At 46.9% G+C, this 26,233-nt stretch overlaps 1 protein-coding gene across 1 annotated transcript; it reads right to left on the bottom strand.

The window, feature by feature from the left end:
- Positions 1-1,297: 1,297 nt before the first annotated feature.
- On the bottom strand, positions 1,298-25,840 carry METRNL (meteorin like, glial cell differentiation regulator). Its single transcript, XM_065693766.1, has 4 exons — positions 25,561-25,840; positions 19,515-19,903; positions 2,990-3,049; positions 1,298-2,261 (listed from the first exon to the last, which is right to left on the bottom strand). The coding sequence occupies exons 1-4, from the start codon at positions 25,665-25,667 to the stop codon at positions 1,945-1,947; spliced, it is 873 nt and encodes a 290-aa protein (XP_065549838.1). The 5' UTR covers positions 25,668-25,840; the 3' UTR covers positions 1,298-1,944.
- Positions 25,841-26,233: the final 393 nt, after the last annotated feature.

The following is a 26,233-nucleotide window of genomic DNA, read 5'->3' as shown; positions in this document are numbered from 1 at the left end:
CCAGGAACATGTTGTTCTTCCCTCCTCATCCTGCCAGCAGCCACTCTGCATTGGAAAAAGCTCATGAAACGCAACAGGAGAGGTTAGGTACAGGGCTTCTGAATTGCACCCTTAGATGTACTTAGTGTTAAATCACACAATCATTTTTAAGAGCCTACAAAAAGCTGGATTGAGATCCCTGGAAGTGGAAGCAATGCTGCAGGAGAGGGGTTGGAACAGGCTGAAGACAATTTGCACCATCCACTAGTCCTGACCAGTTTCCTTTTAAAACTCAAAAGTAGGATGGGGGAAACCTTGAACCATGAGAACAGGATGCTTTGCTTACAGGAGGCTGGAAAGCAGCTGCGGTCAAAGCAGCAGGTAGATGGGTGCTAAATGGGGTTTAGGTCTTTGCAGAAATAGTTATGGAGCCTCTTTGGATCATCTTAGCACAGCTGAAAGAAACTCCCATTCTCCAACAGACCCCCAGGAGGAATCTTCCCGAGAGACATCTTTAGAATCGCTTCCAGAGGGATTTTGGTCCTGTATACTTCAGACCTGTATTTTGGTACAACCCTGGGGTCTCTTGAGACATCTCTGTCCTATCCATCTTAAAACTTGCTGCACCCCCCTGAGAAGACCATCCTCTAAGTCACTCCAGATGCCCTCCCTGAGCCTCAGATACAATTACATAAAGCAGGGATGAGGCAAAAGGAGTCACTAAGTGGAAACTTATTATTTAAAGAACCTGATGGCCTAAAATCAAAGTTGGGGTAAGCAGAAAGCACAAAAGAATGAACATGGGTAAGAGGTTAAAAACCCTTGTGAAGGCACCATTAACGTGATGCAGGTTATGGGGAATGATGGGACCGAACAAGGTGGGAGAGCTCCTGTATCTCCCTTGGGACAATACCTGCAGAAGTGGCCCACCCTTAGGAAAGCCCTTATTTCCCAGGAGGTGGCCTGGTCCTGTCCCCTAGGACTCCTCACCCCAAGCTCCCAGCCAGCACAATTCAAAGCTTCAAGCAAAGCATGGAAGGGGCATCCTGCTCTTCGGAGCCACTCCCAAAACACCCCATTGGCATCAGAGAGAAGCGCACTCAGAGCCTTGCCTGGACACATGGCTAAAAACTCCCAAAAATAGCTCCTGCTTCCCCTTTGAAAAGCACTGCGGTTCCCAATGCCTCACAGGAACTCTGTTTCTGCTCAGAGAAGCCACAAACTAAGTGCACAGCCCAGAACTGATCTATGAGCACATCTGGACTAGCTGAGACCGGCCTTACGGAGAAGGAAAAAAATAGATTTTAAACAGCATATGTCAAATCCAGGGACCTTTATTTCTCTGGAATGGAAAGAATTTGCCAGCCTGGACAAAAAACTGCAGGCAGCGATTGTACATTCTTTCAAATAGAAAAGAAGAACACACACACACACACACAAGAGTTTGGCTCCATAAATTTCTGTCATAAGAAACAACTTTGAATTGTACACCAAGCTTTTTACAAAGCATCAATGTTAAGATGTTTTACTGTGCTCTATCACATTCGCGGCCATTTACGCAGAATACGTCATACCAAATGCTACATCAGCTTAAAGACAGCTTTCAAAATTAGTATTAAAAAGATACAAAGGCATGTTGGCTTTCATTTGGGTTTTTTATTAAGACATGGGAGTTTTCTTGGTTTGTTTTCCTAAGGAAGTCACTAAAAAAATATAATAACTTAATTCATAAGGACAAGATTGGTTAAAATCCAGCCTTGCCTGCGTGGCAGCCTTCTGAGCTCGTACCTCTGTTGCTTCCATTAGTCTAACTACAGGCTGCAGAGGTGTCCTGCGGGGTCTCAGCCTGCGCTCCACATCTGTCCATGCTCTCAGTTACTGGTTTTGTTCAGAGTTTTCACTGTGGCCAGGAAATATTCCCAGCCAACCGCTGAAAGCGCTCGCTCTTCAGCCAAACGGGGGACTTCAGTCTGGGCCAATTTCACATGGGTTTAGCCCTTTGTCTTTTGCCTCTTTGTACATCCTTTGGAAGTCTTTAAAACGAGGGGCACAGCCTAACCTGGCCTCCCCAAAGTGCATGCGTCCCGTGAAAAGGAAGTCTCCATCTCCTGGTTTCACCCCACACTCCAGCAGGGTCTTTATTTGTCCTCGCCAGTTCCCACTCTCCCCTGTGAGCTGGAAGACTTTGCTCTTCTGCCTGTACAGTTTGTTGACACCAACGTGGATTATGGATTCCTGCTCCTCTGCCTCATTTGTTACATCCTGAATGGAGCCTCTGATCACTGGAAACAGAAAAAGGACATAAGGAAGGATTACTCAACTCTAGAACCTCGTTCTTCCAGAAAAATTCTGGTCCATATTCAGCCCCATGCAACCAGGCAGTCCAAGGGGAACTGGTTTTACTACAGCAGCCCCAGTTTTGGTCCTTTGTTTCTATCAGTAACCTCCAGTACATATTTCTATTTGTGACAGTTCATACTTGTAACCTGCCCAGCAAAGGGCACACACATACTAAACACAAAAGTAACTGCATCAGAAAAATAGCATCCATCATGATAAAGAGTTCTAACAACAAGATACATGGTTAAATCTCAACGTACTTTCCGTTCTTCAGCCATTACAGATAAAAGCTAATATTAATTTCCCCTTTAAAAAGGGAAACACGGAGTATTGAAACTTTTGGTCTTTATGAGTCCGTTTTAGGGCAGCAAGTAAAAGCCTCTCCTAGATGCACCCAGCTCTCTGAACTTATACTTCCATTGTGGTTGCTGGGTCATTCTCTGTCCACCCTGGGGAACACAGAATGACTCAGGGTGGACAGAGAAGTGCTGGCTGGGCAGCGTGGTTTTGAGGTCCTTCACACCATGTCCTCCCCCTTTCCCATGCACACAGCTCCTTTAGACCATATTCACCACTTGTGGAAGTTGCCAAGTGTACGCAAGTGTCTATCAGTGTTCACGGATGTCACCTTCAAGTGAGCCACCCAGGGGAGAAGGGAGCAGTAACTCACCAAAATCACTAGTGCAGACAGCCAAGAGGACCTCAGTGTCACTGCATGGTCGGCAGGGAGCTGGAGAGAAAGGGAAAGGATTAGATGGTGGTAAATAAATAAACCAGTGTTTAAATTAACCAAAACCGGGACACACACATACACAATACAGGGACAAGTGGGCCAAAGCCTTGTCAGGCATCACTAACGGTACAAGAAATGGAGGCTCACCCCGGCCCCTGTGAGATTCTTGCACTTAAGCAGGAATATGGATCTCTTTAACACTCCTGCTGGGATATATTATCTAGCAAACGCCCCCCTACTCGCTGCGCTTATGCACAATCTATTTTGATGCTGGGTGCATTTGCAGCATGCTCTGCTCTAAATTCAAAGCTCTCAAAGGCTTTGAAGACCATGTGTCTTTTAAACTCTGATGGCAATGCTTCTTTCTTACGATTTCTACCGAGTGTTGTTGGGCTATTTCACAGCCATTTAAGTCTATCACCACATCAAAGATCCAGGAGGTTACAGAGTGGGGGAGGCAAAGAGGGGAGGGAAAAAAAAAAACCCCGGCGCATGTGTTTGAGGGCGTTGAGGCAAAGCGGAAACTCGAGCCGGTATCTGCTAGAGCTCAAGCAGCACAAAGACCATTTCCTGTACTGCTGGAAACATTTGGATATCTGCACTAATCTAATCAATGCAAGAATGCGGCTCCTCTTTGTACTCAGCCAGCGATTTCTGAGGAGAAGGTACTGTACGTCTCAGTACAGATGTTTCTATAATACCCTGTTGAGCTGAGGAATTTGCTTACTCTCAGGGTCTGCCCTGCCCAGCGGTGCTAATTAAGTCTGTCCACTGGTGGCCCAAGGATCAGAGCCACGTCCTTGGCTTGATGTCATCCCCAAGCAGCACTTGCACATCACTCAGGAAAAGGAAAACCCACCGAGCGTGCTGCTCCGCCTGGATCAGCACAGGCAAAGGCTGCGGCAAAGCAGGGCTCACGCTGGAGATGAGGCGAAGCAGCGGAGATACAGCATATTCATCACACAGCCCACCATCAAACCCCCAAGCTGCAGCTACCGCACTTCTCCCCACCCCCAAAAAATGTAGGTTTTGAACCTCGACATCTGAAAACACTTAAGTTACCAGATTCCCAAATAGTCACACCCTTCCTTTCACCCCCACCCAGAGAAGTTTATCCATTGCACTAAGTAGATTTAAAGTAGTCTAAACAACACATAGCTGATGCCTGCGACACTCAGCTATTAGCCTTCCTCTGTTAGACAACACAAGCCATTCTTTAAACGTAAGACATGGCAAATCTCTTATTTTTTCCAAGGTCCCAGAAAGGCAGTGATCCAGAAAGAAGGATTATTGAACCAAATCCACCAGATCTGCTCCAGTCAGATGATTAATACAGTGTAACACACATTCTCTTTAATCCTATTAAACAGCAAAATACACATTTCTGGTCAGGGATATTTGAAGGAATAATGCAAGAAGGTTAAAAAGCTCCAAAAGAAGAGACAAGGAATAGGCAAAATAGTTTTGCTAAAGCATCTGGATCAACTGGGCATTTCTATTTAGTCAAGTCTGAATGCCTCTAGGGCCTTCAGAAAACAAGTCAGCCTTTACTGCCCTTCTTTCCCCCCAAAGCATTTCAGTTCTCTTTTCTGTAAAAAGTTTGGAAGCTGTTTAATATCATGAGAAATACAGAGCCAGGCAAAGTCTGGACATAAGCGGAGTACTATAATACATTCAGTCTGAAGATATTTTTAGACTCAATAGGTTTTCATAGGTGGCTAGACCAAATATTAGTCACATAACATCCTACTACGGAATTGTTTCATCCATGGCAGTTCCAAATTCATCCAGAGCAAATGCCTCCCTCTGCCCGAATCAGGACCTGAGTTAGAACAACCAAATGGAGAGAACCTGCATCCCAGCACGAATCCTACAGCATTTTCACATGGACAGAAGCTCTAGAACAAAGCACAGCTGATGGATGCCCTCAAAATCCACAGCTGGATTTCAGATAGTTTCTGCAGCAAAGATCTAATAATAAAAAGACATCTCAGCCTTTTTAAGTCTGAGTGAAAACAGCCTCGGTTTAGATCAGACATCTCTGTAGTTCGTCCAACCCCATCAGAAAATTGAAATGACTAAGCCATTTTTGTTCTCAGAAGGAGTGCAGCACAAGCAAGAGCATTTAAGATGAAAAGCAAAACACTTTAAAAGTGGTTCCCCTTCCATTTAAATAGACTGACACCATAATAAATCAAATTAACAGATCCCCGCATACACACAGAACCAAATAATTTTAATTGCGGACTCTAGGCAAAATCCTGCATCCTTTTTAAATGCAAAAGGAAATTAAAAGTGCTCAGCATTGCTCACACTAGATCATTACTTATAACCTACTTCAGATCCATGCTGACTCACAGCAGTTTGGTGGCATACAAGCTTATTTAACAACCATTTACCACCACCCATCACTGCAATACCAGATATATGAAGCACAGAAATCCTTTTCTGTGGAACAACTCCCACATCTGCATTCACAGAGTATCAAATATATCTTGCAAGTGGCAAAAACAAGGTATGCAAGCACAGATGGAAAGCGGGTCGTGAAGGATTACTTTTGAGGTAAATGGACCATTAAAAAGCAAATAACACTCACTCGCTACAACCAAAGCTTCATTCCTACACAGCCTCAGAAAAGAAACAAAATCTTTAGGTGGAGGCAATGCCTGCACTTTCTTTTGAATCACAGCCATTAAGGAATCTGTGTGTTGATGCCAGAAGTCAGTGATTTTAGCTGCAGTTCAGCAGTCGCTCATCCCAGGACCTGCAGGTGTTTTCCTTCATCAGTAGGTCAAAACAACACACACACCTCAGGACAAAATGGGAAGCATCCTTAGAACTAAAAGAAAACCTTTGAGCGGGTTTGAGCTTCACAACGGGTGAAGATGTTCATGTGCTGGGCAAGCAGGCCCAGTCACTAAACAAGATGCTGTGTTTGCTGGATGCCTGACTCCCCAGGGATGTCTCGGGCTGCCCAGGTTCTCACATCCAAAAGCAAGCCTGTGAACTTGCAACAACAACAATATCAACGTCAGCTGCTCGAATTCCTTTAAACTCGATAAGCCAAAGAGCCTTAATTCATACAGCAGCAGGGGAAGGGTGAAAAAAAGAGAGAGAAAAGCAACTTTTTATTGAAGCCCTCTAAAGCCCAGATGCCTATAACTCAACTCCACCGCCGGTGGCATAAAGCCTGCATTGTGCACGTCGGCTGCCGACTCTCCTGGGAATGCCTTTGATGGATTTTGACAGTATCCTGACCTGAAGTAACCTGAGGCAGCCCTCTCCCTCCACCCCCAGTCCCGTGCCTCCAAAGGCCTCTCTATTCACCTCCCCGCAGAGGGAGATGTAATTACATCATTCCTCACAAGCCAGCAGTCATGTCCCAGCTGCTTTGAGCGATTTGCCCTCTGAACCTGATGTTACCGAGGGGGACATGGTGATACTAACAATAGACTGCACTTGTTGGCCAACAGCTTTGTCAAACCCTTTGCTGGAGGTTGCTGGTCCTCTCCACGGGGAGGCAGAAATGCTCAGGAAGAGAGGGACATGCCCCGAGGAGCTGCCACGAGCTCCAGAAGGTCCCAGCTAAACCAGCATGAAGGAGTTGTGTTGTCTAGAAAGGATTTACTGTGAGTGTGCTGAGGTGCTGGCCCAGAGAAGCTGTGGCTGCCCCATCCCTGGCAGTGCTCAAGGCTGGGTTGGACAGGGCTCGGAGCAGCCTGCTCTAGTGAAAGGTGCCCCTGCCTATGGCAGGGGGCTCAAACTGGATGAGCTTTAAGGTTCCTTCAACCCAAACCATTCTGTGATTCTATGATCTCCAACACTGGGGATGGATTTAAGTGCACCGTTACCGCTGCATTTTAGCATGAGTCTCCTCTGCCTCGAAAGCTGTGGGTAGGTGTTGCCATCCCCTCTTAGCACACAAACACAGCTCCAGTCCTTCCTCCTTTGAGTTTGAGACATTTGCACGCAATCCCTCTATCCTCTGAAACCAGGAGATGGGGGTTATTTGAAGGGCGATCGTCATGGTTTAGGATGACAGCTCTCTGCAGGACACATCCAAAGTGAGACGTATTGGCTCTGGCTGCAGGCGTCACAGAAACCACATGAATGGGCCTGATCTTTTGAAACATTTGTGTTTCAACAGCCACTCATGGTTACAACTGACCTTACCTTACCCCAAACCCAGCTTCCAGCCCATGAGGAAGGAGTCTTCTCCCTCTGTCCTGAACTTTATGAACATGCTTCCCAACCTCACAGCTATCAAGAAGACCAGATGAACGAGGCTGCGGGTCTCTATGCACTGTCCCAGAGCTTGACAAACTGAGCCCCAAAAGACCTTCTCCATTCACCATGTCTCTGGGTAGGCTCTGCTGAACATAACATCGCCGCTCTGGCAGCACGCACAGGAAGAGAGACGCCCTTTAAGCAGAAGTGAAAATGTTGAACACAAAGCAATTGCAGAAAACCGCTTTACCGAGGAATACCCTTTGGTTTTATTAAGCAGCCTGCATACATGTGCGGTCTGGTAGAGGTGTGGATGGTGGGGGAGGCAAAAAGAGCTGGTTTATCTGGGCTTCCAGTTTCCGTGGCATACATCACCCACACGTCAGTATTTCTGAATAACCCTTTGAAGAGCAGTCAGGGCTTTTAAGTCTCAAAAGCTATTGAGGAGGCCCGGGCAGCGCTGGGGCATTACTTTCTGTTAGTTCTAAGTTTAAATCTTTTGATTAAAACAAACAGTCTTTTCTCTTGCATGCTCAGCAGAAGACATCAAACGGGTCTTGTCGCAGACCAGGTTGATTTAAGCTAAGCCAGCCTGTACTGCAGCACCTCAAGCTGTACCAGTGCAGGGCCACAGCAGCCCCGTCTCCCAGATGAAAGCTCTCAGGCTGACATCAGCATTAGTTCATATGGAACCAAAAAAAAAAGTAACCACCTACAGCCTTCAGATTCTTGCTGGCAGCTCTGTAATTGCAACCATCCTGGAAAGGGCATCATAGGATGAGTCTGCTTCCTGGAAACACGGAGCGCAGACTTCCGAGAGCAGATCATAGAGATGTGGTTTCTCCAATGATGGTGCATTTCTCAATCATTTTTTCTAAGGCCTAAGTAGAAATGACTCTGTCTTAAGTGGATCAGTGACTTAGCTGGGAGAAAAGAGTTTAAGGGCAAATGTATGTGCATGAAAAAACAGTATCTTGCCCTGATCCTACTTCAACTAATTAAAAGTAGAATAAATCCTTGTGATTATTTCTGCCTCAGTTTGCTCAGGCTTCCTAGCTGAAGAGGCAGCACTTCTGCCATGAAACAAACCTCTCACAGCTCATATCCCAAACAAAGACCTGCCACTTTGCCGTGGAGGTGGACAAGAATTTGACAACCGCTCTGGTTTACCAGGCACCTCCTTTCCAGATACACCTTCAACTTTCCTCACCCCCTCAGAAAGCTCTTCCTGAGCAAACCAAAATAGCATTCAACCTCAAAACACTCATAACCCCCACACCGAAACACCATCTAAACTACATCTATGCATCTCCAGTTTAAAATGAACTTGCTAGCTGGAGCTCAGGGCAGCAGAGCAGCATCCAGCACACCTGCATTTAACACAATACCTGCAGCCACACAGGGAGGGACAACATGGCCAGATGACACAGAGCATCTCTGCAGCTGGGCTGGAAGTTACTGACACCCAGCCACAACACACAGAGGAGCTCTCTCATCACTCTTTTGGTTTTACAAGGTTTTCCTGTCTTTGGATGGGATAGGATTACACGGCTTTCTGCAAGCACTGCACTTTTTCCAGCCTGTCAGTAGGAAAACGCCAAGTCAGGGAGCAAACACGAGAGCTGGACTTGTGCTACTCCCAGCCCCCTGGCTCAATAAGCCTCAGACACAGGATCCAAAGGGATTGTGCTTCTTCAATGAATAGAAAGCTAATGCTATGAATAACATACTGAGAGAGTTTAGTGCTCTTCTGAAGGGAGAAGAATTCATCCTCATGTTTGCTAGGAAGTTTATCTGAGCCCCTGCGCTGAGCAGAAAAGGCAGCTCAGAACAAGGATCACAAGCAAAGACACGAAACTCAAAGACTCCCTTCTTCTACAGCCAAAACACAGACAGGACTTGGTACAGGACAAGATGGTGACTCAGCAGCTGGACCAAAATCATGATGCTGCAATGGACATTCTCCCCTGACCTCTTTATGTGAAGCAGGGATATTTTACCTCTTCAGAAAAGAGCGTGTCAACTCCAACTCCTTGCCTTGGCTCGTTTCTAACGTTTGGTTCAACTTGCACATGTGCACAAGTTTCCAGAAGTAACTCGGAAAATACAGACCCTGGCCAAGAACAATTTAAACCTGCAAATAAGTTTAATGAAATGCAGACTTTCATATGCTGGGGCATGGACTGTGCCAAGAGAATTGAGTTAATACCACTTCCTTCCTGCAAAGAAAGGTTAAAAAAAGCATACTGCAAACCTCACCATTAGAGATGCGATGACCTTTGTGTTCTGAGGAGCGTGAAGACAGGAGACCATAAACCAGAAATTTATCTGTTCACAGAAACGTCTTCCAAGAGGGTATCAAAGCTCTTAAGTACCAAAGAAGACTATTTTTGTAAACAGTGTGAGGAAGAGATTTGGTCCTACGCAAGCTCCATTTGCAACAGCTTTCAAAACGAAACTTGGCTCAGCAGCTACACAGCACGTAAGGATCCGCTGGGATTGCAGAGTTGATGCCTTTTTGCTGTTCCAAGATGCAGCACCCATTCTAACAAATGAGCTGAAAGGTCAGCAAGAAACACAAACAGCCATTTGTTTAAAAATGTAAAAAAAGGAATGAAAAAAGGCACAGAGCAGTTTTTACTCAAGCAGCACTAGACACGTGAAACTCTACCTCCAGGCCCATGCAGGAGCTTCATTAACCCAGGAGACAACATGAGAAGTGTCACATCTTCGAGACACTTCTTTCTATCCCACCTCCTCTGGGCTGTGTATTGCTCCATCAGGGAAAAACACTGCCTGCCCTGAACACCACCTCTCTCCTGCCATATGCAGCCAACAGGCAGAGCTCAGTCTCTACCAGACCCCAACTCTGCTGATCCCAGAGCAGTGTTCAAAGGGCAGTGCTGGGCTCTGGGCTCCCACACTGCTGTGGCAGACCCTGCTACTGGGGTGGGCAGCAACGTAATAGGAACAGGAGCAGTGCCAGCTCCCAGCTGAGCTCCTACACTTACCCATTGCATCACCAGCTCTATAAAAATCCTCCGTTACAGTCAAGTCTGCAACGTATCGTGTCCAAAAAGCCCTGCTCAGCAGATCAGGCTTGCAGGAAAATTCCTTCTGTCTGGATTGCAGCAGCAGAGAGTGAGTGCAGGAAACAAGAAGTGTCTCTACAACTGTGCTAGTCCACGTTTCTGTGCAAGCAGCATTTGTAATCATCTGCTTTCATTCCCCCCTTTCTAACTGCAATTAAAAACTACTGGTAAAGGTAACTGCTGGGAATTCCTCCTGCTGTATGTGTACAAGACACCAATATAAAGCCATAAAAAAATATATCTATTTGCTTATCTCACAGAAAATAGCCCTCTCCTTCCTCAAACCTACTGCTGCTGCCCAAGGGGGATTAGGAATGGGAAGCGCTGGGCAGGTACAAGGATGGACAAGTTGCTGGAAGTTGGAGATGCCTCCAAAGGGTTGAGGGACTCCTTGCTCTCTCCTCAGTTGTTTTGACAGGGGAAGAGCTGAACCTTTCCTGGCTGCCCCAGGAGAACCTGCCAGCACAGGCAGCATCACACCTCCATGCTGCCTATCCACTGCCCCGCAGCACAGCACCAAAGCAAGTATTTCTACTGAGTCAAAAAGCACAGATTTATGGCTTGGCTCATCCCCCCCTAAAATTCACTCAGAAAAGGCTTCTTTTTCCTTCTACAGAAAATGTCATTCCAAAGCCTTGTAAAAGCACGCACCAATCGGATCTAAGAAAACACCAAGCTACAAAGAGAGTTTTGATGTCTTCCTTGGTTTTGTCTCCGATAGCTAACAAAACACTCGGCCGAGATGTCACACAGGGCAGAAAATGAAAAGTAAGGTGTTTTGTACTCCTGTGCCCTGGAGAAGCTGTGCAGACAGGCGCATGGTTCTGGTGCCAGAGCTTCCCTCTGCCCCTGCCAGGGCTATGGGAAAGGCTGGAGCCAGCACCTACTACCAGGCTGGAAACCTTCCAGGAACACAAAGCCTTCCCTCCCTCCCCACCACTCTCCTTTTCGGTCCGGTCCATTAATGCCTCCTGTGGAGCAGGGGAATAGAATTAAGTAACAAGGGTCTGGTTAAAGTTAAACCCTGAGAGTGCAGTAATGACAGATCAAAGATTAAGTGAGTCTTAAAAAAAAAAGAAAGCAAGAAAAAGCAGCCAATCTGCACTCCCATCCACACAGGTCCTCCCTCCTGTTTCTAGAAATCAAACTCTTTTGGTGTGGGAGAGCTCTGAAGGAACAAGGGCAGTTTTCATTCTAAAACTGTGTTTATTTGATCAGCCTGTTCTTGAGGAGGACTTCGAAGGGCTCTCATGCAGCAAGATCCTCAGTGCTGGAACACTGTCCAGTTAACCCCCCCAAAAGTTAAATAAGGGTTTCAATGTTGTCCGTGCACAACAGGAAAAGGTTTAAGATAGACACACCTTCTCTTTCTTAACAGCACACATTTCTTTGTCATATTAAGATCATTCACCTGTTCTACAGAAGCTTGGACCTTTTCCTTTTCTTTTAGATTTCTCATATCCACTCATATATAGATGAAGTTGGTGTAAAGCTCCTAACAGTACTAGTGGGGCAGACTTACATCGTATACAAACAGGGATGATCCTAGGGAGTTTAAGGCAACAGAAAGCCAGGCTCCATGTGCATATCAGCACTAATGATCACTACAACTCTCCCAGCAAGCAGGGCTTCAAACCAGAAGCACCACAGAGCTTATGCCTGTTGCAGGAATCAATGGCCAAATCCCATACAGAATCATAGAACAGTTTTGGTTGGAAGGGACCTTAAAGCTCATCCAGTTCCAGCCCCCTGCTAAGGGCAGGGACCCCTTCCACTAGAGCAGGTTGCTCCAAGCCCGTGTCCAGCCTGGCCTTGAACACTGCCAGGGATGGGGCAGCCACAATACAGGAGTTGGAGCAGTGCAGAAAGATACCTGAGGAGTGCCCATATAACTCGTGCCAAAAAAACCCTCCCACAAATTTGAATCAACAGCAGAAGTTCATGCTGGATCAAAGCTATGTGTGTCATATGGCGGCAGCTTTTTTAACCCAGTATGAAGCCACCCAAGGTCAGACTTAACATCTCACAGCTTTGGGTCCAGGGTAGCTTCCGTGTATTGTGCAGTATTACACCGCATATTATGGCTTTTAGAGCAGATGAAGGTGAAAGAGATTTTGTCGTGCAAATTAAGCCCCTAACACAGGGAAAAACTTGGCCCATGTTTTTCAGTAAGTCTCTTATTCCTCTGGGAAGGTGGGGGGTGGGAAGAGGAATGCGGTTCCCCCGCCCTCCCATCCCTTCTTTAACTACAGCCTCAGGAATTAGCAAACTAAACACTTTTGCAGAGCAAGCACAGAGCATTATTAAAGACTGCCAAGCAACTCCGTTGGATTGCAAATCTGTTTGTGGGACGATCTTCTGCAGCACATAAAGGTCAGAGCGATGCAGAGCCCCAGCTGTCCGGACAATACACCTGACTGCTTATTGGTTTTGACTGCCCACTGAGTTGAGAAATAAGCTAACGGCATTCGTGGCCAGTCTAGCAAAAATAAGCTATTTTCTTGCCCCCTCTCCCCTGCAGCTGTGTATTTATCATTGCAGCTCCACTGTCACCTCCTCTGCCACTGCAAAACCAACTCTGGTCCTGGCAACATCAAAAGACCAGCAGGGCCAGAGGAGACAGTTATCAAACTCGTTTTCTTGGGGGAAGGAGATTAAATTAGGCATCCTAATGTTTCGGGGCTTTTTTTAGGTGAAGGCTTCTCAGTTCAACACTTTTCACCTTACTGAGGCTCAGAGCCCCAAAACATCACCCTTGCTCAATTTAGTAACATGAAGAGCACGTGCGTTCCTCAAGCACCAGAACTGCACTTTGAAATCATTTCACACAGGAAGAAACTCAAACAACTTTGCTCTCAAACTCTCACTCCCCTCCCCAGCCAATCAATCATTCGCAGCAGATCTGACCACTTTTGGCACACGAACAATAAGAGCAGGTTTCTAGCTCCTCAAAATTAATCCCACTCCAGGCTCTGTTGTACAGCAGCCAGCCTGATCAATTTAGATGTTGACTCACGACACCCAGTTCAGTGATATACCCTCAAAAACTAGCTTAAAATGTGCTTTTTCAGAGACAAAAAGGCTTAGTAAATGCTGTTTACTCTTCTATCAAAAGTCACTTTGTACCTGGTTTTGTATCATCATTTACTATGGGAAAATACATGGAAGTTACTACAGAAGATCCTGCAAGGAGGATGAGCACACAAAGAACTACTCAGAACACATCTCCTAAAGCAGGAGTGTCAAAATGGTCCCATCCAAGGCAAATAATTGATGTACATTTTGAACAACTGCATTAAAGGCTGTTTTCTGATGGTTTCCTCTTAAAACTTGCTGATGATCTTTTAGAGAGACAAAAAGCACATAAATTAACAGCAAACTAGCTGTGCTGGTGAGCCTACCTTACATGCCACCCAGGCAATGTGCACTCAGACTTACAGAACAGATCCCTCAACTCTGCTTTGCTGCTCATTATGCATTTCACCAGCAAATCTTTACGGCAGGAGCACATATCCATTCTGGTCTGTACAAATCGAACCAGACCACACTGGCCTTGTTTTCCCCATTTTTCTGATGGCAGGGGGTGCACTGGAACACACAGCCCTGCCAACCCTGCAACACAGAGCAGTGCTCCCACTCCTGCCACACAGCACGATGCCAGCATCTCAGATGGTCACCATGACTCAAGCAGAACCTGTGCTGAGCATAAAGGTCATGGGGACTTTCAGTTTGAGTGTTCCAAATGCCTCTTTCCACCCATCACCGCTTCTGCTAATGGTGGCGACAAGCAGAGCAGGGATGACCATAGTTTCCATACTGTGAACACTGGGTAGAGAGCAGGCACACCAGCCACAGCTTCCTGATCAGTGGCCTCTGGGACAAAAAGCAAGAACATTTCCACTCCAAAAAGAAGTGGAAAATACTCCAGTCCATCTGCTGCTTCGGGCTACAAACTTTAGCAGCGCATTCACCCTCCAATAAAGAAATATGGGAGCCACTGGGGAAGGCAGGACATCAGGAGCCTATAGGCTGCAATGACAACAGCACTCTGGGAGAATACCCGCAGAGAGATTGCAGAGTGGTGCCCCACCTCTGGCAAACCCAAACTGCAGTAAAGATCAAAAGTTAAGAGGGGTGCTTCAAAAACCATTCATTGGTAGAAACACCAGCATAGCCCAAATACTTCAGACCTTTCTTAATTTCCAAGCTGTTTTCTCAGGCCAGTGAATTAACAGCATTCAGGAAATAGCCGGATACTGTTCTTAATTAGTTAACTGGCTTTATCCAGTTTTGCCTTGTTTTTCAGATACCCACTCAAGTGCTGGACCTCCTATCTGTGAATATTCTCAGCCAGGTACCCAGCATTAATAAAGAAAACGTATAAAACAGCTCCTAGAACCTGCACTAAGTTGGTAGATGCCATCAAGATAAAGGAACATTTTTGTTAAAGTTTGACTTCTTTACTACACAAAAGCAGGTGGGTAATGAAAGAGCTTCCAATTTACCCCTTGAGCTCTAATAACTAAATTACAGACATCTCTGTGAGTGTGCAATGGAAAAAGCAAACTACACAGCTTACATAGAGCTGGATCCAGTGCCTGGACACAACACTTGAAACACAGACTTTAGGTAAGAAGATAATGGTTGGTTGGGGTGTGGAGGGGGAAGGATTGACCTTCCTCTCCAAAAAGTTTGGTCAAACCTACTGATTCTTGTTGCAGGCTACTTGAGCAGAAGCTGAAGAACTTAAAAAGCAAATTACCCTCAAGGGACCTTCACACTTTTCATAGGAATTTAATCCAAGCAGCTTGCTGTGCTGCAAGGCAGACCTAGACCAGGCACATGTTCCACTAGAACTGAGAAACTCATGTGGGTCGTCACTTTCGAAAACCTCTAGGAACTATATGGCCAAATGACACTTTTGCTGTCTACTTGCCAGTACAGGGCAAGAGCAAAGAGCCAGGGTGTTTTCTTCCAGCACAAGCAGAAGAGATTAGAATCAACCCAATTCAACAACTTCAACAAGTTCTGCTGCTTCTCAAATGGCCTCTGGCCAAAATGTCACAGTGCTTCAGTACTTCAGCCGGGCAAACACCAAGGCATGCTTGCAAGCATGAGCTGAAGTTAATGGACCATCAGTGTGGATGGGAATTACATAGGGGTGCAATGCAAAACCTAATCTGAAATCAAAAGCTCTTTCAGTCATCTGTCACTTTAGGTATCAACAGAACACACCCATCAAGGCATCTGAATTGTCAAGGTGACCCTTCTTAGAGACTACTCACATTAACTGGTGACAAGCACTGCAGCATGTTTGCCTTCACCCACCTTAAGACACTACAAACCCCCAGAAATGTGCTTTTTTTGCTTGCTACTATCACAGTAAAAACCTTCCCATACCAAATTTCAGCAGTCTGCATTAAAACCTACCAGTACGCTACAAATACCTCCTACAGTTAGAGAAGTCTTACGAGAATGTGATAAGGCAGACTTAAGAGCCCAGAAAAGGGTTAAATCCCCAAAATCTGGGAAATTGTGAGACCTCACTGTGTCATTCAACCTTCCCGAGCAAAGGGAAAGGCCAATTCTGAACCTGTTGCGTCTTCTACTGAATTATTTGCTAGACTCTGATTAAGTGGGAAAGAATGACTGTAAACTAATAAAACTTGAGGTTTTCTAATTAAACCACAGGCACCCTGCCAAGCATTGTTGATTTGTTGATGCACCCTTCAATGTCAGGACTCTGAGGACACAACAGGTCATTAAAGTATTAAACAGATGACTTATACTCTTTAATCAGAGCTCCCATGCCAGGTTAGGAAGAGAGAGTAAATTCAAGGGCAGAGTACAATAATTATCACCAGGAAACAAACACACCAATTAGGGAAAGCAGAGAGAAGTTGTTAGCAAGTAGTTATTGCACAAGGAAAGGGCTGGATTACTGAGCCCAGCACACCTGGGTGTTTTACGATAGTCATCTGCCCCACTCTGCAGCCGTAAGAAAACAGTGCAATATCGGTGACGTTCAGTCCTTTGCCAGCAAGTGCTGCAAGTGCAAAGTGAGACCAGGAAGAGTGTGAGCTTCCTCCTCTGCCCAGCCCTGCCTGCACAGCTCAGCCCCCATCTGCAACAGCCTCTCACGCCTTTGTCATCTCTTCATACATACTGCCAGCTCTGCTGAACTCTGTCAAACTGCAACCGACATGAGCAGGCTTGTTTTTCCAGTGTGCAACTGCCAAAAACCACTGTAAGTCGCATTTGAGAGCAAAGGACCGAAGTACAGTTGGAGAGACATGCAGAACCTTAAATCCAGTTTTCAGCTCCTTTCAGGTCAGCACTTGCATTTGGCTTGAGCCTCCTCTCTGATGAGGGAATCGCCAGTGATTTCAGTCAACCGGCTGTAAACTTCCCCTCCAACAGAACAGCTCAGTAAAGGGCATTTCTTTGGAGGTTTCACACAATAACTAGAAGCAGCTCCAGAAGAAAGAAGGTCCACGAACGGCAGAGAGCCCCAGATAGATTGCTATATAGAAACCTCACAAGGCAGCTATTTGGCAGTTTCCCCAGACATATAGATATTTATAGGAGAATAAAAGCGCTCATCTGACTGAGTAGTGGAAAGAGTCATGTATGGCATTTCCATCGTGTTTTCACCCCCCGCTGCCCCGCCCCAGTCTGGGGGTCCAAAAAAAGGCAAGAGAAATCATATAAAATACAATAGAGATCCCTAGTTTGCCCCAAAGGCTCTGCTGATGAGCTATTAAAAAGCTTCTTCTGTCCAAACAAGACACTTGGAGCACAAAGCAGATAGCCTACCACATTGTTTCCTAAGACAGCACTGAAATTCAACCAGTGTCTGTTACAGCTGAAAATACAGCAGTCACAGAAAAAGTGATTTAATACGCCTATCAAAGAGGAAGGCTGTAATTGGATGCAGTCCTCAGTCTGACTTCGGAAAGTCTCTGAAAAACAGTCCCATCAGCTTTAAACATCTCCCCAAGATTTTACATGGAACGAAGAGCACTTAGCTCTAAAAACACAGCAGTTTGTGCTGGCTTGGGATGTGAAGTATGGCAGCAGCAAGTCCTGGGGATTTTAGCACAGCTTGGGTGAAACCATATCTACGTGCAAACTAAAACCAGTAGTGGCAGGCAGGATTTCTCATGTATTGTTTTACTATATGCAAAAACAATTTCAACTTTTGGGGGAAAACAGGTAAATATAGCTCTTTTCTTGGCAAGTTTAAGTGACTTATTACCCTGCCTGCATCTCCATTCTCAGCTTGTCAAAGAAAGAAGGACTGAATCTGGGAACATTCTCCAAATAACTGATTAAACAATGTATTTAATGTCTTCTACAATGGAATTTTACTACATAGCTAACATTCTGCACAGCATATTCATCTTTGCAGAAGTGATCTTACTGGGAAAACAGCTCTGCAGCAGACCCCCTACTTCTTTTGCAGCACTGGTAAAACATAGAAGCAGAGAAGTCTACTTGAAACACGGAACAATCAATAGTAAGCTACAAGTTGCATACACAGCAAGAGCAAAGAAGACAACTTCCATATTTTAATATTTGTGTTTATCGGTTTTTTTGTTTTAATGGCAAACACGCCATCTATCAGTTATAGGGGTTACTGCATTAGCCCTCAGACAAGTTCCTCCTTGCTAAGAACTGCTCATCTCAGACGAACTAAGATCTGTACAACTAAAACCAGCCACACCTGAATTGGTGTGCCAACATCTAAATGCCAACAGGGTGGCGAGTACACACAAATATACAAACTTCTAAACCCAGAATCCTGTTGTGGAAGGGAGCCAGGGGAAGGGAGAGGATGGGACTCGGCTTTGCCATCACTTACCCTGAAAAAGGAGGAGGGATGCAATGCCTGGAAGATGCAGGTGCAGTTTAATTAAGCCACACTGCTGCTTATCAAGTATGAACTCAGGCAAAGCATATGGCATCACTACCACAGAATCTAGACAGCCTAAGTATGGTGTTTTAGGCTCACTTCACACTGGGTTTTACCTGGGGTCAGTGTGCTGGGAGGACTCTTCTCCCTGCAGCAGGGCTGCCTTCACTCCCTACCATTTCAAAAGAGAAATCTGGTTGCCACTGCAGCCTCCCCCCTTAAAATACCTAAACCCTGAAACCTCCCTTAGTCATCTGGGACATTCCTTAGGCTATTCTGGACATTTCCCCTCCTTGGCTTTGGGGATAAAAGCTAGAGGCAAGGCTGAATGGAGATGCATGAACCAGATACACCTATCTAAAAAGAACTTCCCTTCCCTCCCACCCCCCCACCTACCCCACCCCACCCCCCCAATGCTAGTTTTTCTTCTTCTCAAGCCATTTAAACGATTAGCACAATTAGGTTACACCTAGAGCTATTGTTCCCAAATGGTATTTAGCTTGCTATTTGGTATCAGACTTTAAAGGCTTTGTAAGCTCTTTCAGTTTGTCCACTCCCCCTTCCTACAAGCTTTTCACTGGTGTAAAACTCCTCCCTACAAATCTTGCTTTTTGTAATGGTTGAGAAAAGACAACACTGGCATTGTAAAAGTATTGTCATGGTGTTGAAGAGCTCTGCCACGGCACAGTAATGCTCAAGAGTGTAATACGCAGAGCTGAGGAAGGAACACACCATTTTCCTTGTTAAAAAAAAGCAGCAATAATTAGGTCAGCAAGTAGCAGTAGTTGCAGAGGGACAAAAACACCCACGGAAAAGGAGTTCCTCCTTGTTTCAATGTTTATTATTCAAAACATGCAGCGGGTCTTAAAAACTGAGTAAAAAAGTAGTTAGAAAACTGTTACAGCAAGGCTCGGAAGCCCAGTTCACACTGGAGTTCAGTGCAAGGTAAAGCCAGCTCCTGTGATTCACCCCGTGCCTACAAGAGGAGAATCGTTCACCATGTCGCCCTTAACAAATCATTTGGAAGGCAGCCTATGCTACCAGCTTCCAAAACACAACAGCAAAAAGAAAACAGAAGAAAATTAATTCTTCCGCAATAGCCTGTTTATAAAACATGTCCTTAAAAGCACATGAAATTCAGACCCAACACTTCCCCACTCACTCACTCAGCCATCTGTTATGCATCCAGTATAGCACGTGAAAATACAACCAGTATCCCACAACTCACCAGAAACTGTGTGCAAATCAGATGCTACCCCCTTGCTCATCAATTCGTACTGGAAGCCTGTAATCTTCCTGCTAATGTCCTGCTGAGGAGTGGCCTCAATAAACAGGCCCCCCTGATCATAGCCGAAGCAATACACTTTACTGGGGCTGCGATCTCCATCTCGGACCAAGAGTTTCAGTTCTCCAGTTTTTTCCAAATAAATATTTGCTCCTGCGGAGTCCTTGAAGGGCTTTATGCAAACAGTCAAATGTTTGTAAGAGGCAGGTGAAGTATTGGGTCGCAAGTTGACTATGAGTGCTCCCGTGGGATACATCCACTCTATTGACCCTTCAGAACAGCGGAGGTAGACCTGTTCAACATCCTTCTTGTGAGACTCATGAGTTAAGCCACTGGGGGAAGAAAGAAAGAGAAAGTTAGAGAAATGAGAGCGCTGGTAATGTGACTGTCATAACCTCAAACCTTCAAAGACCCACATCAACAAACGCAGGAAACCTATGACACTATTGAGTATTTGCCCATCCTGCTCAGCAGCACTCGGAAGTGCTTGTCTCTTCCAAGACTGCAACCTTAATATCAGGAGACAATCTCAAATCATCTCCCAGAAGAAAAAGTCAAACCACTCGTAACTGACTTCAAAATGAAATGGCATATAAACACATGATCAAAAGCAATTCAACTACTACAGCCTCAGTTACTGCCCATCAGCTGAGCCGTGGCGAATGACTTGGTGCATACTAAGTAAAGCACGTACACCTGAACTCCCTTCCTGGTGGCTTAAACCAGCACCTTCTCCAGCTTCACAGATTGGACTCCACCTTTATTCTAAGTACTTTGTTCGCCTTCCAAGTCTATATTCCCAATGGATCTGAAACTGGGAAGGATGCCAAGCTCACCCTGTGAACTAGAGCAAAGGGATGTTCTTGGGTGCTGCTGATAGCCTCTGCCCCAGCTGGGCAGCCCCAGTCTCCAAACTGGGAGGTAAGGAGAGAAGACACTACACTTCTCAGTCATAGCTGGGGAAGCATCGAACTATGCTGCTTTCTTTAACATTCTTGTTCCCTCTATTCTCCCCGGTTAGGTTTAAGTTTAGCTTCTCATTTTATTGCCCAGCTTTGATGGGCTGCAACCAGACACACAGCTATGGATATTCAGCAAAAAAGACATGTGCCCACTCACTATTGCTGGGGCACAGGGCAACCACCATCAATCCTGTGCCCTTACGAGCACCATGGCAAAGAATTAACAGCCTTTTTGAGAGCTGGTGATCACAGAAATGGGATAGGAGGATAACACAGGGATCCCAGGGCCAACTGCTAGTGAAAGGAGACTAAACTGCCAGGCTTGGGCAGGATGACTAGTAAAGCCCCATGAGTTGTCTGCCAACAGACTAAACTGGGGACAGCTCTAAACAACCCATTGCTGCCTGTCACTTGATGCTGGACCAACCCCACAGGTTCTTTATCCAGAGTGACTCGAAGCATTACTAGGACACTGCACACTGTAGGCACTCCAGTTAAAAGTTGTGGGGAGCCTGGTTACTGGTTGCAGTATTTGGACCACTAGGCAAAACCCCTTTGGTCCCAGTCCCTGTCCTGTCACAAACCTATTGTGTGAGTAAGGGCAAATCACTTCACCACCACTTTCTCCTCCTACGCTTTGAGCACCTAGTTCCCAAACATAAGCATCTTTTACTCTCTGTAAAGCACCACTCAAAACGGGACTCTTCAACACAGCTCACGGGTCTGCTTCGCAATACTTTAGAGAACTTCACAACGTTCCCACTTGTAGGCAGATGAACCAAGACAAGGAAAAAAAAAGTAACTGAAAAGGATGAAGTGACTCGTCTGAGGTTGCACAGGAAATCTGTGGCGAAGAACGTATTTTAGTGTAGTGCAAGTAATGACAACTTCTGGTTTCTCCACAGAAACCTCCAAATACACAGCTCCCCACCCCATAGATCTATTCAGGTGCTGAGCCTGGTTTAAATTCAAGTCAGCATTTAGAAAGTAACAAGAAGCCATGCGTAAAAGAAGGGGGGGGGAAGCCATATGGTTTGCATTTACTGTTGATGTGACTCATTATTGTGAGTGTCAGTGTGACCCATTCGATAGAGGTTACATGAGGAAGCTCAGGAAAAAAAGTCATATTTAATAACAATGGTGCCTGCAAACATGTGCTTTTGAACTATCTTGAAAGCCACATCAAGAACACAGATGAGGAGAAAAGAGGGACAAGTTTTTGACCTTTAGTCTCTTGCCCTCAAATTCAGCAGTACTTAACACATTCAGGAAACTTAATGTGCAATGGGATATTTCAAGTTGACTGTAAATCCACATCTGGCCCACAAGCTCCGTTTCACCACAGCGTGCACACGATGCCACTCAACAGAAAACACAGAAGTCTGTTTATGTGCAAGCAATGAGTAAGTAAAAGTCAAGAGTGTAAAGCTTATCCCTCAGCAAAGGGGCAAAAAACTACCCTCACTCATCACTCGCTCCTTCTCAAGATATCAAAACAAGCAGCAGAGGTTTTGCAGGACTTATTCCATGCTGAAGCCTGAGTGGTTAAACACAAGGAAGATACCAGGGGCAAAACTCTGAACTCCTGCGGTGAAACTGCTCTTGCAAGTGATCCCAGCAACACCGAGGCACTGAATTTCTGCCAGGGAAAAAAGCTTTAACATTCGTTTTGTTCAAACATTCATGCTGTTCAAACAAAACCAGGGTGGACTCTGAAATTATCTTCTGAAAGCCAATTATATCCCACAGGCAAGAGTGATGCCATTAGACAGATACATCAAGCACAAGTACCTGCACACATTAAACCTTATAATAAAGGATGACTCAAAAGCAGATTTCAAAATACATGCTCACATTACTTAACAGCAACCACCATCATCCAGTAAAACCTGTCACTTTGCTTTCTGTCCAAATGGCTTGTTACCACAGTGAGGGATTGCTTAGCATCACGTTTAGTTTTCACCAGCCAGTTGTCAGATACACCACGTCCATAAAATAATGGAGGTCCAAGAGCCTCCCTCCCACCCCCAAGCTCATCTGAGTTTTGTTTTTTTAAGTACATGGCAAGGAGATAGGGCAGCTCTTTCATGATTACAGTGATGAGCAACCCATCCTCCCTTTCCAATCTGTGCTGTTTATTGGAACCTACTTCTACAACAAGTACTACTTCCTCATACCAGTCCATGAGGACATCCTGACTCACTGCATTTGTCTTCTCATTCTTCTCCCTTTCTGTGGTTTCAGCCATCCCCCTGTGTCTGCCCTGGAAGATCTATTATGGTATCGGTGCAATAAACTGTTACACTGCAACAGGTGTTATTTAAAGAAAAAGGGAGCAGGAGGAATATTCACACTGTCTACTTTAGCTATTTACTTTATTTATTCTATTACAGACGCTCTGAAGAGCCCTAGAAATACCCACATCCTCCCAGCAGCCCTCTGCGAACACAGGGAACTTTTGCTCCTAACTCCAAGTCCATCTAGGGAGCATCCAGACTTCCCCAGAGCCTCCACTGGTGCAGAGGGTGAGATGGATGGACAAAAGCAGCCACATCACAGCTGAATTCTTGCTCCTATAGTCTACAGTGAAAACCACCAGACCAGCATATTCTTAGTGTGTCACTGAAATGCTCTTGCCCAAAGCATCGAGAGGTCATTGCAGCATAAAAACCTGAAGTTACAGCAAGAGTAATAACCAGACACACACCACTGTGAAGTTTCTGCTTTCTTCTGGACAAAGCTTTCCTGGAAGCTCTCTGCCAAGCTGTTTATTAAGATGCTGCTGTGGCCAACTGAGTGTACTTAAACTGCAGGTGTCAAGCTGTGCATTGCATCAGATTTCCTTGGAAGTGTGGGGTATCTACAGGAATCCCGAGGAAGCTCTTCATCCTGCTCCAGGATATAAGCTTGTCACTTCTTCACAAACTAATGTGGGGGAAAAAATCATATCCAGAATATTCTAAGATTGTTGCTTTTAATATAGATATGTATACAAAAGGTGAGAGAACACCTTCAGGTTTATTGTAGGAGGTGACTGGACTCTCAAATCTGCAGCACAAGAACTACACTGTGGGAACAAAGACTACATTTTGGCATTCCAGCTCATAGGGCTTTCAAAGTGAGTTGAGGTAAAAAACATCACATGACTTCAAAACACTATATTCCACATAAAAATCCTTTCTGACCCATAAAGCTATTAGTATCCACATTGAAATATTTAATTAGAGGGTATTTTACTGGTATACTAAATTACCTTTCCTTCCTTCTCCACTGCTTGCCTTTCAGGACAAAGCAGATGCTATTAAAAAGCCTCAGGAGCACCAGCATTGCTGATGACACCTGTTTGCTACCAGTAAGACCAAAGCCAGCTTGGTTTATTCTTGACTCTTATCCACCTGGGCTCTGGGACTACCTCACTCAAGTGAAAGCACCCAGACTGAACTGTGTAGGAAGGCAGCTTGTACTTCCTTGTGCCTCCTTCCCTGTGCCTCCAACAGCATCATCATGGAGCCATCACCACTTTGCTCACCAGAGCAACAGCAGGTGAGTGAGTCCAAGCTTGTACCATCAATTCATCCCAAACTGAGTCACAGAAAACGCATAGCCCCTTAGCTGATATGGGAGGCATTGCTTATTCCAGCCCTGCTCAGATGCCATGGGCGGACACTGCTTGCTCGAAGAAAACAGGACAAAAATAAGACAGAAACAGGACAAGACTTGTCATCACCCCTCTAAAAAACATGCTGTTGCACCATGTGGTAAGAACCAGGTAAGTATATGCAGCTGGGATGCTTAGGGATGAAAGCAGGTACAGCTTTCGGGCTTGTGGGGGGGCTATGTGATGGTTACTAAAGCAAAATGACACAATTAGGGGTTTGACACAGAACTAATACTGTTTGGTCCCGATCAAACAGACTCACCTTCAAAAGGATTCACTGTGATTAGCTATACATCAACTATAAAGAGTCAAGAAAAGTTCAGAGAAGAAGTAAATACCAAGCATCTGCACATTTTGGACAGTGACAGATAAGAAATTACTACGGTGCAAGTCAATCCAGCTGTTTCCCTTCCATGAATTCTCCCTACTCCAAAATACCAATACAGGCTGGCTAAACGTTTATTCTAAAGCAAGCCAGATTTAAGCAGAACATTTAGAGTCCAAACGTTTTACACTGCGAGGACAAAAAGCCCAACCCAGCAACACCTGCCTGTTAGTACAGTCGGTTCTTTAAAAGCAAGAACAGTGGAGGAGGTCACAGACCCAACCACACACGCTAAACTTATTACAAGCAATTAAAGGCAAGATAATTTGGGAGATAAACACTTGAGAACTTGAGAGGTTTCACAACCCGTGCAATTAGAATAAATCAGGAGCGAAGCCGCTGTGCCAGCCCCCGCTCCCAGGGCTCAGCATCCTCTCCATGTCCTCCGCGGGACGGAGTGCGGGATGAGGATCCCATCCCGGGAGCAGGGGTGACACCAGGCGGGGGGTGCGGGGCTGCGGCGAGAGCGCTCCACAGGTGCAGCGCACCCGGGGCCGGCCCCAGCGAGCCGCGGCAGCCGGAGAAGCCGCTGCAGAGAGCCGGGGCCGGCGGACACGCAGCCGGAGCCTGCCCGGCCCCACTGATTCCCCGGGCGCGGCCGCCGAAGATGGTCGCAGGGAGAAACTTCTCCGCGGCGGACATGGCACCGCCCTCCTCCTCCTCCTCCTCCCCAGCCCCCCGAGCCGCGCTGCCGGGCGGGGGGAACCCAGCCCGCCCCGACCCCTCCATCCCTCCCGCAGCCGCTGCCCCCCGCCCCTCCGCGGCCAGCGGCGCCGGCTCCGCGGGGCAGCGCGGGGAGGCAGAGCCGCGCCAGCCCCTTCCCCGAGTCCCGGCCGGGCACCGCGGCTCCCTGCGCCGCTCCGCAGCAGGAGGGCTCTCCCTTTTGTGCTCGGCACCAACTTCTTCCCCCGGCGGGGCGGGGGTGGACGTGGCAGCCCCCGCTCGCCCCCCTAAGCCCCCCAGCGCGGCGGGGTCTCTCCTCACCTCCCCTTCCAGTTGCACAGGTCGCTGGAGTACTGAGCCGCGGCGCCCAGCAGCAGTCGCAGCCCCAGGAGCAGCGGCAGGAGCCCGGCGGCTGGGGCGCTCCGCATGGTCCCCCCCCGGCCCAGTGCGAATGCGGTGCAAGGCGGCGCGGAGCGATGCAGCGGCGGGAGCTCGCCTACATGGCTGAGAACGGAGCAACTACCCCATGCCCGGCTCCGCGCTGCGCCGCTCCGACTCAGCTCTGAACTTCGCAGGAGCGGGCTGCGGGCTCCAGCTGAGGGGCGGGGAGCGGCCCTGCCTCCCTGGGCCGCCCGCGGGGACCCGGCTCCGCCCTCCCCGCCCGTCCCTCCCTCCCCGGCGGGGCCGGCCCCTGCTGCAAAACGCGGCGCCGGATCGGGAGCTGCGGCTGCCCCGTGGGCACGGCTCGGCTCGGTTCGGTTCGGACCCCGCCGGAGCGCCCCTGCCCTGCCTGTCCCCCAGCGCACGGGGCAGCGGTGATGGCCGGCAGGAGCAGAGGGTTTCCTTTGGGCCTCCCTGCGGTGGGGAAGCGGTGGGTGCTGGCACTGACCCGCACTGCGGGGACAGCCGGTGCCAGCCGTGCACCCCGGTTCCCCTGCCCGCAGCAGGTTTCCACCTGGGCGCGTTGCTGCGTGCGGGGAGGGGGGATGAATTT

This window comes from Lathamus discolor, chromosome 13, assembly GCF_037157495.1.
Source record: "Lathamus discolor isolate bLatDis1 chromosome 13, bLatDis1.hap1, whole genome shotgun sequence".
Taxonomy (NCBI): Eukaryota; Metazoa; Chordata; class Aves; order Psittaciformes; family Psittacidae; genus Lathamus; species Lathamus discolor.
The sequence above is the reverse complement of the archived record's forward strand: the minus strand, read 5'-3'. Positions and strand labels throughout refer to the sequence as shown.